This window comes from Aristolochia californica, unplaced genomic scaffold, assembly GCF_029961685.1.
Source record: "Aristolochia californica isolate CCGP_79_NKW_82.1479 unplaced genomic scaffold, dmAriCali1.0.hap1 SCAF_4, whole genome shotgun sequence".
NCBI lineage: Eukaryota > Viridiplantae > Streptophyta > Magnoliopsida > Piperales > Aristolochiaceae > Aristolochia > Aristolochia californica.
This window is the reverse complement of record NW_027182103.1, coordinates 39,717,691-39,731,712: the sequence shown is the minus strand read 5'-3', so window position 1 is coordinate 39,731,712 and position 14,022 is coordinate 39,717,691. Positions and strand designations below refer to the sequence as shown.

Below are 14,022 nucleotides of genomic sequence, written 5' to 3'. Positions count from 1 at the left end.
ACAAGATTTACATAAAAAGAGACATAAGTAGATTTGTTCCTCCTTGACTAATTACATCCTTGTGCCATCTTTATGAGAAGTTTTCTTATTTACCATGATGCCACCTATCTTGGATATGTGTGCCTTCTCCTTTGATGTGTAGGCCTTCTTTGGGTTTCAACCCATCTTCCAACACTTAGAACCCAATGGATGACACCCTTCTAACTATTATTCTCTAATCTTAAATCAGAAAATCAGATTATTATGAATTTACAACTTACATATTATATATGTAAGGTGCGGATAAGTAAGTTTACATGCATTTGATTGTAGTTTTTAAATCTTAAGCATTGTATAACTTCTCTTTAACCAACAAGTTTACCAATTAAGATCGGGAAGTTCTAATTCTCCTCTCTTCTATTTCAATTTTTTTTCCCAACACTAACCCTTTGGAAAAGGAAATTTCACAATTTTTTGTTCTTACTTCATGATGATTGAGTCACCCAATAAAATCAAAGAAATTGGCCTTCCTCCTCTTTTCATAGGCTTCAAAATTTTACTACCTGTATCTGAAGAATGCTCATTGTTCAATCTCTATTTTGTACATTAAGAAAATAGTACCAAAGTTAGGCTTGGTACTCTCTCTTATTTATTTACAAATAGATGTGTTTGTATTGTTGTATAGGACATGTTTGTTATTTTAGTCCAACACAATATCTAGTAGATATTTTGATACTTCAATTAGAACAACGAATGAAGTTGTTGTAGTTTAATTAATTTCTTACGCATAATGGACACGCAGATTAACCTTGAATACAGAGAGGTTAGAGAAAAACACTAATAAGCTGCGTCGTTTCCTCTCAGACTTTGCCGTCTTATATTTCTATTTAATCGTCCCAATTCCCAACTTCCAACTAAATACCGCTCTCATCCTCGTATCGATCGACATGAAATGGGACAAACTAACGGATACATTTCTAAATCATCATAAATGCCTCACAATTCCCACCGCTCAATCGATCCTACCTGTCGTGACACGTAACCACCTGTTTAGATTTTAGATGCCGACTTTTGTTACTTTTGGGTTTTTATTTAATTTTATAATTTTTATTTTGTTTACTGGAAAGTGATAAAAAATGCATAAAAGGCGTAGGGGACGGTGCAAAGGCATTCATGCAGCTGCACGTGTCGCACGTTCCATGCACCTCCCCACACATGCCTCTTTTTAACTAAACTTTTAACTAATATCTTCTCACGTGACATACCTTAAGTGTCACGTCAGAAAAAAAACGAGAATTTGATATTTATTATTCTTAAAAATAATTAATAAAACATAAAATTTCATCGTTATCTTAATTTTATTAACTATTTTTTAAAATATTAATGATTAAATTCTTATTTTTTTATTTTCTATGGGTTCGTGGGTTCGAACGGACCCTAAAAGAGCCCCCTTCCCCCGAGTTGAAGGGCCCTGACCTAATTGCAACCAAAATTGGGGTTGTCGACATATCTTGTAGCAAAGGAATTAACTCCCTAAAATCCAATTTTCTAATTTGAGATGTTATTTTGCCCTAATTAAACAAAATCAAGAAGAGTTAAAATGGGTCCGAAGCAGTTCAAAAAGTTGGTTAAGCTTAGTCCTAGCCCCTTTTCTGTCAACCTTTTTAGTCCAGGCTCGACTAATTGAGGACTTTTTAGGTATTTTCTTACCTCATAAAAGAACAGCATCCCTCCCTCCCGCGCCTTCCTCTTTAAATACGCGCTTTTCTCCCTTTACTTGCTTGGCCTCTTTTATTATTGTTTTCCTTCTTTCCAAGACCATTCTTATTCTCCCTAACGTGTGGGAAGACGAATCACGAAAACCCAAATTCCCAGAAACGCTGTGATTTAGGAGAGGGGAATTCGCTGCTTCCCTCTCCGAGGATTCTTTTCCTCTTCTCCGGCTTCCAGGTAATTTGGTCTTCGTGCTTTCTCTCCTGTTTTTATTTAATTCGTCTTTGGTTCTCACAAGAAAGGTTTTAGCAGTGATCATCCTATTTTCACCTGAATTCCCCACGTCGAGCTTTCGTCGAGCAGATCTGTGTCTGTTTCCGATGCAATTCGATCGAGCTAACGCTAAAATCGCGTGAAGTCCTTCTGTTTTTGCCCTCTTGTTTTGATTTATGCCTTTCCCTTGTGTTTTTCGTTAGCTTTCTCTGTTAGTTTCTTTTTGAATTGACGAAAATTCTGTGTTCTTTTGGTTGGCCTTCGGTTGGTATCCGTTGGTTACGACGTTCTTTTGGTTCCATAATATCTTGCTGAAACTGTTAGGATCATTCGGTTATTTTTGTTTCTGCGATTCTTGGTGTTGTCAGAATAGTTTCGGGGAATTCAACGTCTTCTTTCCAAATTTCCGAGTCGAGGTTTCTCTCTGGTGCTGTTAAGAAATTTTCCTTCCACCTGTTTGACTTGTTGTTTTCGTTATACGAGAATACCTAATTTTAATCTTTCAAACTGCTGGAAACCTTTGCCTTATGTTGCTCAGAGGAACATTATCCGTTCCTTGAGTTCTTACTGGGGATATCTTAAGCCATCTTTTGTTTAACTAGTACCTGATTTTTCATGTCCATATCCTTGCTATTTCCGTGTTTTCTGTTGTCCTCTTTTAATTGAACATTAAGAAATCAACCTTGTTCAGCTAAAGAGGGTGAAAATTGCTGTGTTCTGGTCATCGTGGTAAAAGTGGGGATCACCTTCCTCAGAAACTTTGATTCAGCTTCGCCCATCAGGATCGGTTTTTGGTTCTGGTGAATTGTCAACTTTTGTACTGCTTCTCATATGCCGGGTCTTTTATTTCTTTGTAATTCTTATTTCACAACAAAATGTGATTTCTTTCATGTGGTCTTCTATCAGTGGTCTCCTTTGATATTCAGTTTTGTTGATTTTCTGATGTAAAAAATTGTGATAAAACTGACTATTGATCTGTTATATCAGGTTCTTTTTTGCTCAAAACCCATTTTCCAAATGACATGCACTCGTGTATCATAAACAAGTAAATCTGGACAAGAGGAAATTGGGTTAAGTATGATGCACTTAGCCTTTTCCTTGCTTAGATTTGTTACCGAATCTGATGGTTCTCTGCCACTTATCTTTGGCGGGCTGGTCACTGGTTCATTCGCAATGGTGGCCCTTATTTTTGCTTTTCTCAAGTGGCAAAGAAATTCTTCGCAGAATTGGGTCAAAGCTGCTGCTGTGGCCAAGAAGAAAGTTTGGAAAAAGCTAAAAGTTCCTTTATCACATCATACATGGGTGGAAGATTTTGCCCATGACACACAACCATCTACATGTTGTGTCTGTTTGACCTCTCTAGTGTCCATAGGTTCGAAGGCAGGATTTGGTTTTCCTCTTCATCGATGTGCTGTTTGTGGTGTAGCAGCTCATTTCTATTGCTCCCAGTATGCGGTAAAGGACTGCAAATGTATAGCACAGGCTGGTTCAACCCAGTTGCTGCACCATTGGTCAGAGAGGTGGATTGATTTGGATGAGAATCCTGAGATGTCTTCCTTCTGTTATTACTGTGATGAACCATGTGGTATTCCTTTTCTTGGTGCTTCTCCTATATGGCGCTGCCTGTGGTGTCAACGTCATATACATGTTAGATGTCATGCAATAATGTCAAAAGAATCAGGAAACATTTGTGATTTGGGCCCTCTCAGGAGGCTTATCCTTTCACCACTCTCTGTTAAAGAAACAGACAATGGAGATGCAAGTGGCAGGCTGCTAAGTTCCATTAGGGAAGAGATTATTGCATCATCTTTACGGGGTCAAATACGTAAAAGGCGTCATCGAAGTAAAAGTTCAAGCAGCCTTTCTGCTCCAAATGGGCTTCCCAGCAATAAATTACTTGATTCAGGTGCCTCTGCAGCACTTCAATATATTGTTACTGGACTAGCTGGATTGGAGGACTCGTGCAGTGGGAAAAGCAAAGGGAATAACAATAGTAAAAACGGTCAAAATGGACTTTTGAGGAAAATGGAAGTCTCTAACACCAGTGTCAAAAAGTATACCCTGTTGGATCTCCCACAAGATTCCAGACCTCTTCTTGTTTTCATTAATGCTAAGAGTGGGGCTCAATACGGTGCTTCTCTTAGAAGGAGATTGAACATGCTCTTGAACCCTCTACAGGTTAATCTTCCAGCTCTATGTATTGGCTTTTGATCTTTATGTTTTTTGAAGCTATGCATGTTAGTGTTAATTGACTGCTTTTGGGGCTTGCGGTGCTGTTGTGCCATGCAGGTTTTTGAAATTAGTTCTGCCCAGGGACCTGAGTTGGGTTTGGAGTTGTTTAAGAATGTCCATTATTTTAGAATTTTGGTTTGTGGTGGTGATGGTACAGTTGCCTGGGTACTTGATGCAATTGAGAAATGGAACTTTGAATCTCCTCCACCTGTTGCTATTCTTCCTCTTGGAACAGGGAATGATTTGTCCCGTGTTCTGCGATGGGGAGGAGGTTTGTCATCTGTTGATGGACAAGGTGGTTTAGATGCACTTCTGCATGACATTGACCATGCAGCTGTTACAATGCTTGATCGCTGGAAAGTTAGTATCAAGGATCAAAACCTCGAACAGCACGGTCGAAACAAAGAACAATCAAAGTTCATGATGAACTACCTAGGTATGTTTACAAGCTGATAATTGGATATGATGATGCTTGTATAGGTTTGGCCTCATTAAGTCACTTATATGATCACGTGAATAATATCTTGTAGGTATTGGGTGTGATGCAAAGGTTGCCTATGACTTTCATATGACTCGAGAGGAGAACCCTGAAAAATTTTACAGCCAGGTATGGGATCTCTCGTTGAATGATTTTTGCAAATTCCAGCTATGTTCTCTGATGGGCAATGATGCTTTATATACCACTTCAAGATGCTATTGCCCCATTATTCAACATGTATACCTGCATAGAGCTCGAATACATTCTAGGCACTGGCCCATCCAAAAAAAAACTCAAGTGTGTAATATTTCAGAATTGAACATTGCTTGGCATGATAGTGGAGTTTTTGTTTTGACAAAATAACAAATATTTCCTTTCTTTGCACAGTTATCTTCATGCATGTCTGTGCTTATTAAATTTTTTTTGGCTCCTTCAAGTGTGACTTAGATTTGAAAAAAGTTATCTGAAAAAAGCTGTAATCATGTCTGTGTTTATTGGAAATGTTTCCCTAACCTCAAGTGCGACTATGTTTGAAAAATGTTATTTACAAAAGCTCTATCAAGCTCTATTAGGACATTTTGTAATTGTTGAAGTATCCAATTTGGGTTATTATGTAGCACTCATGTCTTTTGCTAATAGGGGTTCTATTCTACAGTTTGTGAATAAATTACGATATGCCAAAGAAGGAGCTAAAGATATGATGGATAGAACATGTGCAGATTTGCCTTGGGAGGTTCGCCTTGAAGTTGATGGAAAGGAAATTGAAATCCCAACAGTAAGCTTCAAGTGGCTTCTTTCCTGTTGTCAATTGAGATATATCTGCTGAGCTATTTTTCTGTTTTTATTTTTGTCTACCAGGATGCTGAAGGTGTTCTTGTGCTTAACATTGGTAGCTACATGGGTGGGGTGGATCTTTGGCAAAATGACTATGAACATGATGATGACTTTGAACTGCTGTCTATGCATGACAAGCTGCTTGAAGTTGTTTGCATTTGCGGAACATGGCATCTTGGGAAGCTTCAGGTTGATCTACCTGTTTTCTGTTTTCACCCATCATATTTTGGCGTCTTTCCTTATCTGGTTAATGTTTAAGAGTTTTCTGATGTCTCAGTGAACCGACATACAATTGCAGAAGTTTTGGATGGTAATTAATGTAGTTCAGATTATAGTTTTATCTAAATGCATTCTATTGATTTATCTACAGGTGGGGCTTTCACAAGCTAGAAGATTGGCACAAGGGGAGATTATAAGAATACATTTAAACACTCCATTTCCTGTCCAGATTGATGGAGAACCATGGATCCAACAACCTGCCTGTCTAGAAATAAGGCATCATGGGCAGGTACTATTCATTGTGCTTCACATTAATTTACTACCATTAAGGCATCTCTCAGAGTGTATATTTTTGAGGTACGAAGGTTGTGTTCCAATCTTCCTTGAGGTGAGGTGGTGCGTGAAATTTAAATATGCAAGGTGGTTTTTGAAGTCCTTGTTTACAGGACACTAGACATAAACTTAATTGCTTAGATGTGGGGAGGCTGGTTTTAGTTGGATGTCTTGGCCACCATACCTGAACTCTGAAAATCGTCTGACAATAAATTATCTTGGAAGTTAGAAAAAATTGTTTCCTGCAAGAAAGAAAAAAATCCATTCGTTTTCTAGGCAATTGATTGAACATGGAACTTGTTACTGGATTTTCAGATGTTTATGCTAAGGAGGGCATCCGAAGAACCCACAGGGCATGCTGCGGCTATCATGACTGAGGTATTGGTAAATGCTCAGTGCAGAGGCGTGATCAGTGCAGCACAGAAGAGGTTACTTCTTCAACAGATGGCTCTTCGTCTCTCTTGACTTGTTTCTTCTGAAACTGAGAACCCGGGCCATCCCTCTTCAACACCCCCTTCTTCAGTTTTCTAAGGCTTTCTCCTTTTTGTATCTGAGGAGAGGCCGTGTCTTTAATCCCCCACAACCCTGAACAGTTTTGCAGTTTTTCTCCTTTTAGAGTTTAACCGGAAAAGAAGCGGATAGGTGCATGAGAGCTGGATACAAACAAACAAAGAAAAGACCAGAAAAGTGTGGGGATGGGTGTTTTGTATTTGACTGTAACCATACGTCGTCAACCAAAAGAAAAGAGCCGAAACATTCGGACTGTGACTTCACTGTTCCAGAATATGCAAAATAACATGGCAAAGAAAAAAATAAAAATAAAAATGAACATCAACAGTTGGTGTGAACCTGTCAAATGCTGAATAGAACACAACTTGTTGTAAGAAATGCATAGGAAAAGTTAGAGAGGAGAGCAGGCAAGGAAAAGTAAAGATGACTGAGGAGAATTTCCCAAACCCAATAAACGGGAGAAAAAACTTGGAAGAAGAGAATGTGAAAAGAGAATGGTCAAAATTGCATATGCTATGCCTTGGAATCTTTTTTTAATTAGTGAAATATCTCATCCTTCTATATTTTTTAATTCTTAATACATTTTAAGTGCATAGTTTCTTTAATGCTCTTCCCAATTATACCATGATCTATGTAACCCACAAACCCACATAGGAGCATTGATGTTTGTTGTTGAATAATGCTCCTTATATATATATATATATATATATATATATAAAATAAGAATAGACAAGAATTGCTTGAGGGATTGCATTGCACAGAGTAAGCAGTGGCGAACCATATAAATTCTAGTGTTTATGTCTTTTATAATTTTGTTCCATTCTTTACATGGTATCAAAGCAAGGGGATCAACCCTAATTCAATTCTATCAATGACCTACCAACTAATTGACAATCTTTCCTTTTAGATTTGTCAAAAAGAAGATTTATTGAGTGTTTGAAAGTCAAAGGAAGGGGTTTGCATGGAATTGTAGACCCGAAATTGCAAAACCAAGGTTGAATTCAAGCACCCCTAGCATAACGTCTCGATCAAATCATTTGCCACAAGCAACGAGTCCATTGTGCCAACAATCAAGTTGAATGGATCAATTGTGGTAATCAACCAGTCGCTTGACTTCCTCTTCAACTCACCATTTTCTACCATTGAGTCAAACTCCTATAGATTTGATCCAAGCTCACATAGAGTTCGAGATCTAAATCAGTCTTGTTTAAGTTAACGAGTCGAGCTCGATCGAACCACGGTTTGGTTTGAAAGCTCGTGAGCTGACTCGTTAACTTAACGAGGGCCCGGGAGGTGTCTTCGACAGTTCGAGTTCGAAACAACTCTTCGTCTTTCATTCTGACTTCTCGTGAATCAGAGGGACAGGGAAACAACGTTCAACAGGCATCGATTGAGCAAAAATGGGGGAAATTTCATCTTCTTATTTTTCATTCTCCCTCTTCTATTTCTTACTCTCAGTCTCAGTCTCCGATTTTTTCTTCTTCAATTTCTTCCTCCGATTTGTTCCTCCCCCCGTCTGCTGTTGTCGATCCTTATCATCGACGAGCCCCTCCCGCAACTTTCTCTCCCTCTTCTCTGTCTTCGTCTCTCATTCCCCCCTCCCCGACGCTTCTGCCGTCACTGTCACTGTCGCCCGACGTCTTTGTCGTTGTCTCCCCGTTGCCGCCACCACAGTTGTCCGCTCTCTAAACCACCATTGTCGGTGCCGCATAGAACTGCACGTTCGTGCGAACTCGCACGTGCAAATTTTTTTTATTGTAAATACTATCATAACCTTCTTATGGTTCCTATTATATGTGGTAGAAATGTTTTTTTAAGTGAAAACATTTTCACCTTTCCCCTAAGTAGGAGGGTATTTCAGAAATCTATCCTTCTCCTTGAAAGATATAAAAAAAGGCCTTTGCCTTTACGTGTTTAGTACATGCAGTGGAGTTAATATGCTTACACCTTGGTACTTGGTTCAACATTATCACTTATTTTCTGGAAGGTTGGAAATTTTTATAAACTTGTTTGAGGTACAAATTGGTAAAGAAACTGCATGATGCTGGTTGCCGTTGCAATTTGTAACTCCTCTTATTGTTTGAGGTACTCTCTTAATGCTAACTCCACTCATGTTTTTTAGAAGAATAGATTGGTAATGTTTCAAAACTTATGATGTATGAATCCATGCTCCAAAGAAAAACAAAAATGGGCATGCGATTAAGTCATCCAAGATCATTTTTCTTAAACTTTTTCTCTGACTCAATGATCTGGTTTTCCAGTCCTAGAATCAGAATGATATGATTGAGTACAAATGGACAAAATTAGCGTTACATTTCAAAGGAATGTTTTTGTGTTTGATTATTGAATGAGGTTTATGCATAATTATGCAACTTTTATGAATAAATTTATGCAGTGTTAGATAATTTTATGTAGGGTTAATATACAGAGTTTATGCCCAATTTTATGTAAAATGTATACATAATTTATATGCAATTCATTTGACATATATTTTATGCAAACTTTTAAAAGTAGGTAGGAGCTCGAACTCGGCTCGAGGTCGAGCTCCAACTCAATTAAAATTATTGAACTCGGGCTTGATTAAAATTTTTGGCTCGAGGCTAGGCTCAGCTCGAGTTTGAGTTCAAAATATTTAAATCAAGCCCGACTTGAACATAGACAAGTTCGGGCTCGACTCGATTCGATGCCACCCCTACTCTTCAATAGATGGTTCTTCTTCTTCTTCTTCTAAACAATTGGCTCCCTTTCTTGGGCATTTGGGTGATTCCTTACACGCTCCCAATGGCTTTTTCTCTCTCTTGACCGTTCAAACAAACCCAATCTGCTCGAATGACCTTCATAAATCATTCCTTTTTTCAGTGATCAATTGGGTGGCTTAACAAGTACTTAAAGAACATTTTCATTCTCATGGCCAAATGACCTCCTTATCTTAGCCTTGTTTTTCTCCTTTTTCTCTTTATGTCTTTCATCATGCTAGTTGTTCAAATGTCTGAGAGAATGATATTCAACATAGACTTTTCTTTCTCTAGTCCAGTTGAACGAGGGCAGTCCAGTTGAACATCTCTTATTTTCTAACCTTTCTTACTATGTTGATCTTTGTTTCTAGTTGGATGATGCACTCTCATGCATGATATGTTTGCTTCCCTCTTTTTATGGGCCATTTGGTCGGTCCTTTTCTAGTCAAATCGGTTTGTTCCTAGAAATTTCCTTTGAGTTGCAAAGTATTCTTGATGCACATCATTAGGAACTTAAGTATTTTCTGTCATCAAAATCATCACAATAGGGATATTGAGACTAACAAGGTTGGCTAAACATCCATCATAGTTTGTCCCCTATCCCATTTCAGAGCCATCTCCACCCCCTAGTAATGCTCTGGTCGAATTGCTATGCTTTTTTGGTCTTGCTTGCTATGCTGAGCTTTGTCATTTGGTTGGATGATGCACTCTCTGGCATGAACTACTTGCTTCCCTTTTTGTATGGATCATTTGGATAGTCCTTGGCCGGTTGAACAAGTTACTATAAAAAATTCCTTTAAGGTTTTCCAGCTACAAAATATTCTTAATGCACATTATTAATAACTTAATTGTTTGTTGTCATAAAAAATAATCTCAATGGGGATATTGAGACCAACAAGGTTAGCTAAACATCCATCACAATCCTTCCTCCATCCCATTCCAAAACCATCTCCTACCCCCTACTAATGCTCCTCTTGTTTTGTCCGCCATGGATTCTACTTGTCCACATATTGTTCATGTGCCTGACTCTTGCTCTACTCCTATAGAGTGGGTGTCGTTGACAAGGGCAGATGTAGAAATTTTTATTGGGGAAGGGCCATAGTAGAATGAACAAAATGATCGATAATTTTTTTGACATGAGCCAAAATTCATTTTAAAAAAGGGGACCCTTAAAAAATAAAAAACACAACACAATAAACAAATAGTAAAGCAAAATTTCACCTTTAATGATTTTCAGTTAATTTATTATTAATTTAGATTTTTTATTCTTTTTTCAAGCCAAAACACCTAAGTCTTCAAAGATTAAGATGTCAAAAGTCAAGGAGCTAAAGAAATCATCTTTCAAATTTCATATTTTTAGTATGTTTTTAGGATAGGATTTACATGTGGGTAATTATTTCAAAAAGTCGATTTCAAAGACATCTTATGAAATCTTCAGTATTAAGAGAATTGTAAATAAGTAACTAACATTAAAACAATGACTGAACAAGAAACTAATGTATATGAAAAATAACAACATTCTAAAATGTTTAGTTAATCCAAGCAATTATTGTAGCTATTTAAGAACTGAAAAATAAAGAGGAAAAAGCAATTTATACCTCTACGTTTCATGCTTAATATGAAGGGAGAGATATTATTCACAAAGAATTGGATATTTTTGAATCTTAACTTTGGTTTTCGTAGAGTTTTTTTGGAGAGTTAGGAAACCAAGAATATTAGTTCACTTTTCTCATCAACTTAGGTTACCACAAACAAAATAGAGGAAGTGTTTTCATAAAAATAACTAAGTCAAAGTTGCTACCAAAAGACCAGTGGGGGGGGGGGGGGGGGGGGGGGGGGGGGGGGGGGGGGGGGGGGGGGGGGGGGGGGGGGGAGCGTTTAGAGAAGATATTTTTACTAGAAATAGTTAAAGGATGTTTTAGCTATCTAAAAAACCAACATTATAGTTAGCCTTCCAAAGATAGTAAATGGGTCTAACTGTTAGAAGAAATTCAAGTCATGCATTACAATAAACTTGGTAGATTATTGAGTGACCTCAAGCCAAAATTTGGAGGAATTCATTGAGCACTATAAACGCACGTTGTGGCAGAGGGGTATAATCAACAGTATAGATTGGACTATTAAAAAACTTTCAACCTGATAGTCAAAATTGTCATTATTTGATTCATTTTATCAATGGTTGTCATATATGGTAGGGAACTTTTTCAATTGGATATCAAGAATGCACTTCCACATGACACTCTTTAGAAGGAGATATACATGGAAGAATCGTAGGGTTTTCATGTTCAAGATCTTGAATGGTAAGTTTGTAAACTTCAATGTTATATATATGCTCCAATATGCTCCTCCTACTTGGTTTCATTGTTTTCAAGAGATTGTTTACCAATAGAGATTTACTAACACAAAGGTTCATCATTCTCTTTTTATTCAGAAGGTTGGTGGTTACATTATTTTTTTCTAGTTTGTGTTGATGATATTATCATTACTGGCAAGTGTACCTTGCATGACAATTTTGAAATGAAGGATGTAGACCCTCTTTGTTATTTATTGAATATTTTGATTGTTTGAACATTTTATATAGGTTTAACACTCACTCAAACCAAGTATGTCGTAGACATGCTCAATTGTGACAAGATTAGTCAATGTAAACTGACTCCTACACAACTCGTTCAAAATAAAAAGTTGTTAGGTTTCACAATCACTCCTTGTGCTTCTCTGAGAATTATCAAAGTCTGGTGGTGGCCCTCCAACATCTTTTTTTTAACTCAACTAGACATAACCATCATTGGGATGCCTTAGAGCATCTTTTACATTATGCACATGGTACACTTACTCTTGGTTTGAGATTTTGCAAATGTGCCTCTTCTTTGTTACTTTCCAAGGCATTATTACTTATTTGGATCCAAACTGGCCTAGAGACTTTGAAACCCAAAAATCTCTTTCTAGTTATCGTGTATTCCTCAGGCTAAATCTCATCTCATGGAAAAGTTGAAAATAAAGGATTGAGGCTTAATCTAGTACAAAATTAGAATATAACGCCCTCGCTAGTACCAATGCAGAAGTTATATGGATTTGTACGTGATTATTTTTGTTGATTAGTTCGACAGGGGTCTCTATGGTGCATTACGGTGATAAAAGTCCAGTTGCCAATGCCACGAATCATGTCCTTCACGAAAACACTAATAATATTGAAACATACCACCACTTTGTCTTCCAATAGCTTGATTGTATAAGCATCCACCTGTTGTTTGTTCCTTCTGATGATTTAGTTAACCGACTTGATAACCAAGGGATTAAGCCATGAATGACAGCAATTTCATGTTGACAAAGTCATACAGATTCTACCACATATGAGTTTGAGGGCGAATGTTAGTGGATACAATGGTTTAGAGGAAGATATGGAGCACGTATGATAACGTAGACTTGGTATAGATAGTTGGTAAGTGTCGTCTGCCTATTATACCACAATCTATGTAAACCATGACCCAGTTAGGGATATTGATATAAATTGTTGAAATAATACTCCTTATATAATAAAAAACTTAAATAAAAAAAGAATTGTTCAAGTGATTACACTATCCTAGAGTAGAAAGTATCGAAAGATGTCAATCCCTATATATGTCTTTTATTGTTCTGATTCATTCTTCACATCATGTGGGTATATTATTCTTCATTATTTACTCCTTGATAATAAGATATGTCTATATCATTCCTCGAGGTATCATTCTTGTAAGATGTCAACTCTAGTTTGTGATTCATATGGGAAGTCAAGGTATTTCATAATTTAATGGGTGTTGTCGAGTTAAAGTTAAAATCTGTTGACTCGGTCCACGACTGGAAAACCTAGAGAAAGTGAGAAGTTCTGCAGATTTACACAAGCCAACCATTGAACCATGCAAACCAATTTAACGGATCAAACCCCGTTCATTGGCAACTATGCAACCTCAGCTCCATTTCTCCCCTCTCTTCCCTCTCTTCCCTTCTCTCTCCTTGGGCAAAGAGGTGAGCTGATTCCAGCTTCACCCCTTGGGCCTGTCACTTTCTTTCTATATGTGGAGGGACACTAATCGTTAAGCTCTAAAGGAAGCTCTAAAAGATTAGATCTGATCATGTTCCAGACAAAAACCACTAGTTTATGGAAGCTCTCAAGCTCTATATATGCTGGCATTTGTCATCTCCAGCTGATCTTGGTTTGTAAAGATCAGGCTTCCTTTGTTTTTAGTAGTAGCACCATGACGGAAACATCCAAACCTCTAACACTTTAAGAAAATCTAACAACCGATCTTCCTGTAGCAGGTTAAAAGCAGACTCGGGTAGTTCAGATGCCTCCGAAACTCAGTCTGGTTCTGGAGTTTGATATATCTTTGTGGAAGAGAAGGACACTAACTCAAACACAAGCCTCTGCCCTTCTGTATGCTTAAAAAAAGCAAGAAAAAAAAAACTAAAAACGAAGAGTTCTTGCCCTCTATCTTCGTGGGCAAGAATCATCACTAATGGCTAGTAAGGTTCAGCACAGATGAGTTCGTTTTGAAATGCATTCATCGAAAAAAATTAGTGCCAGAAGCATTTCTGGAAAGCGCATACAGGGGAGACGCTCGGCGAACATGAAAATTATGACAAGGAAAACAAAAGTTGCTTTCAAATGGAGATGCAGGGGATCGAACCCTGTACCTCTCGCATGCAAAGCGAGCGCTCTACCATTTGAGCTACATCCCC

General features: G+C 37.7%; 1 protein-coding gene and 1 non-coding gene across 2 annotated transcripts; one reads left to right on the top strand and one right to left on the bottom strand.

Annotated features, from left to right (window-relative positions):
- Nucleotides 1-1,801: 1,801 nt before the first annotated feature.
- LOC137962386 (diacylglycerol kinase 2) lies at nt 1,802-7,043 on the top strand. Its single transcript, XM_068809217.1, has 8 exons — nt 1,802-1,929; nt 2,953-4,143; nt 4,255-4,633; nt 4,728-4,804; nt 5,331-5,450; nt 5,534-5,698; nt 5,880-6,017; nt 6,377-7,043. The coding sequence occupies exons 2-8, from the start codon at nt 3,043-3,045 to the stop codon at nt 6,524-6,526; spliced, it is 2,130 nt and encodes a 709-aa protein (XP_068665318.1). The 5' UTR covers nt 1,802-1,929; nt 2,953-3,042; the 3' UTR covers nt 6,527-7,043.
- Nucleotides 7,044-13,949: 6,906 nt separating this feature from the next.
- On the bottom strand, nt 13,950-14,022 carry TRNAA-UGC (transfer RNA alanine (anticodon UGC)). Its single transcript has one exon. It is a non-coding gene; the product is annotated as a tRNA-Ala (tRNA).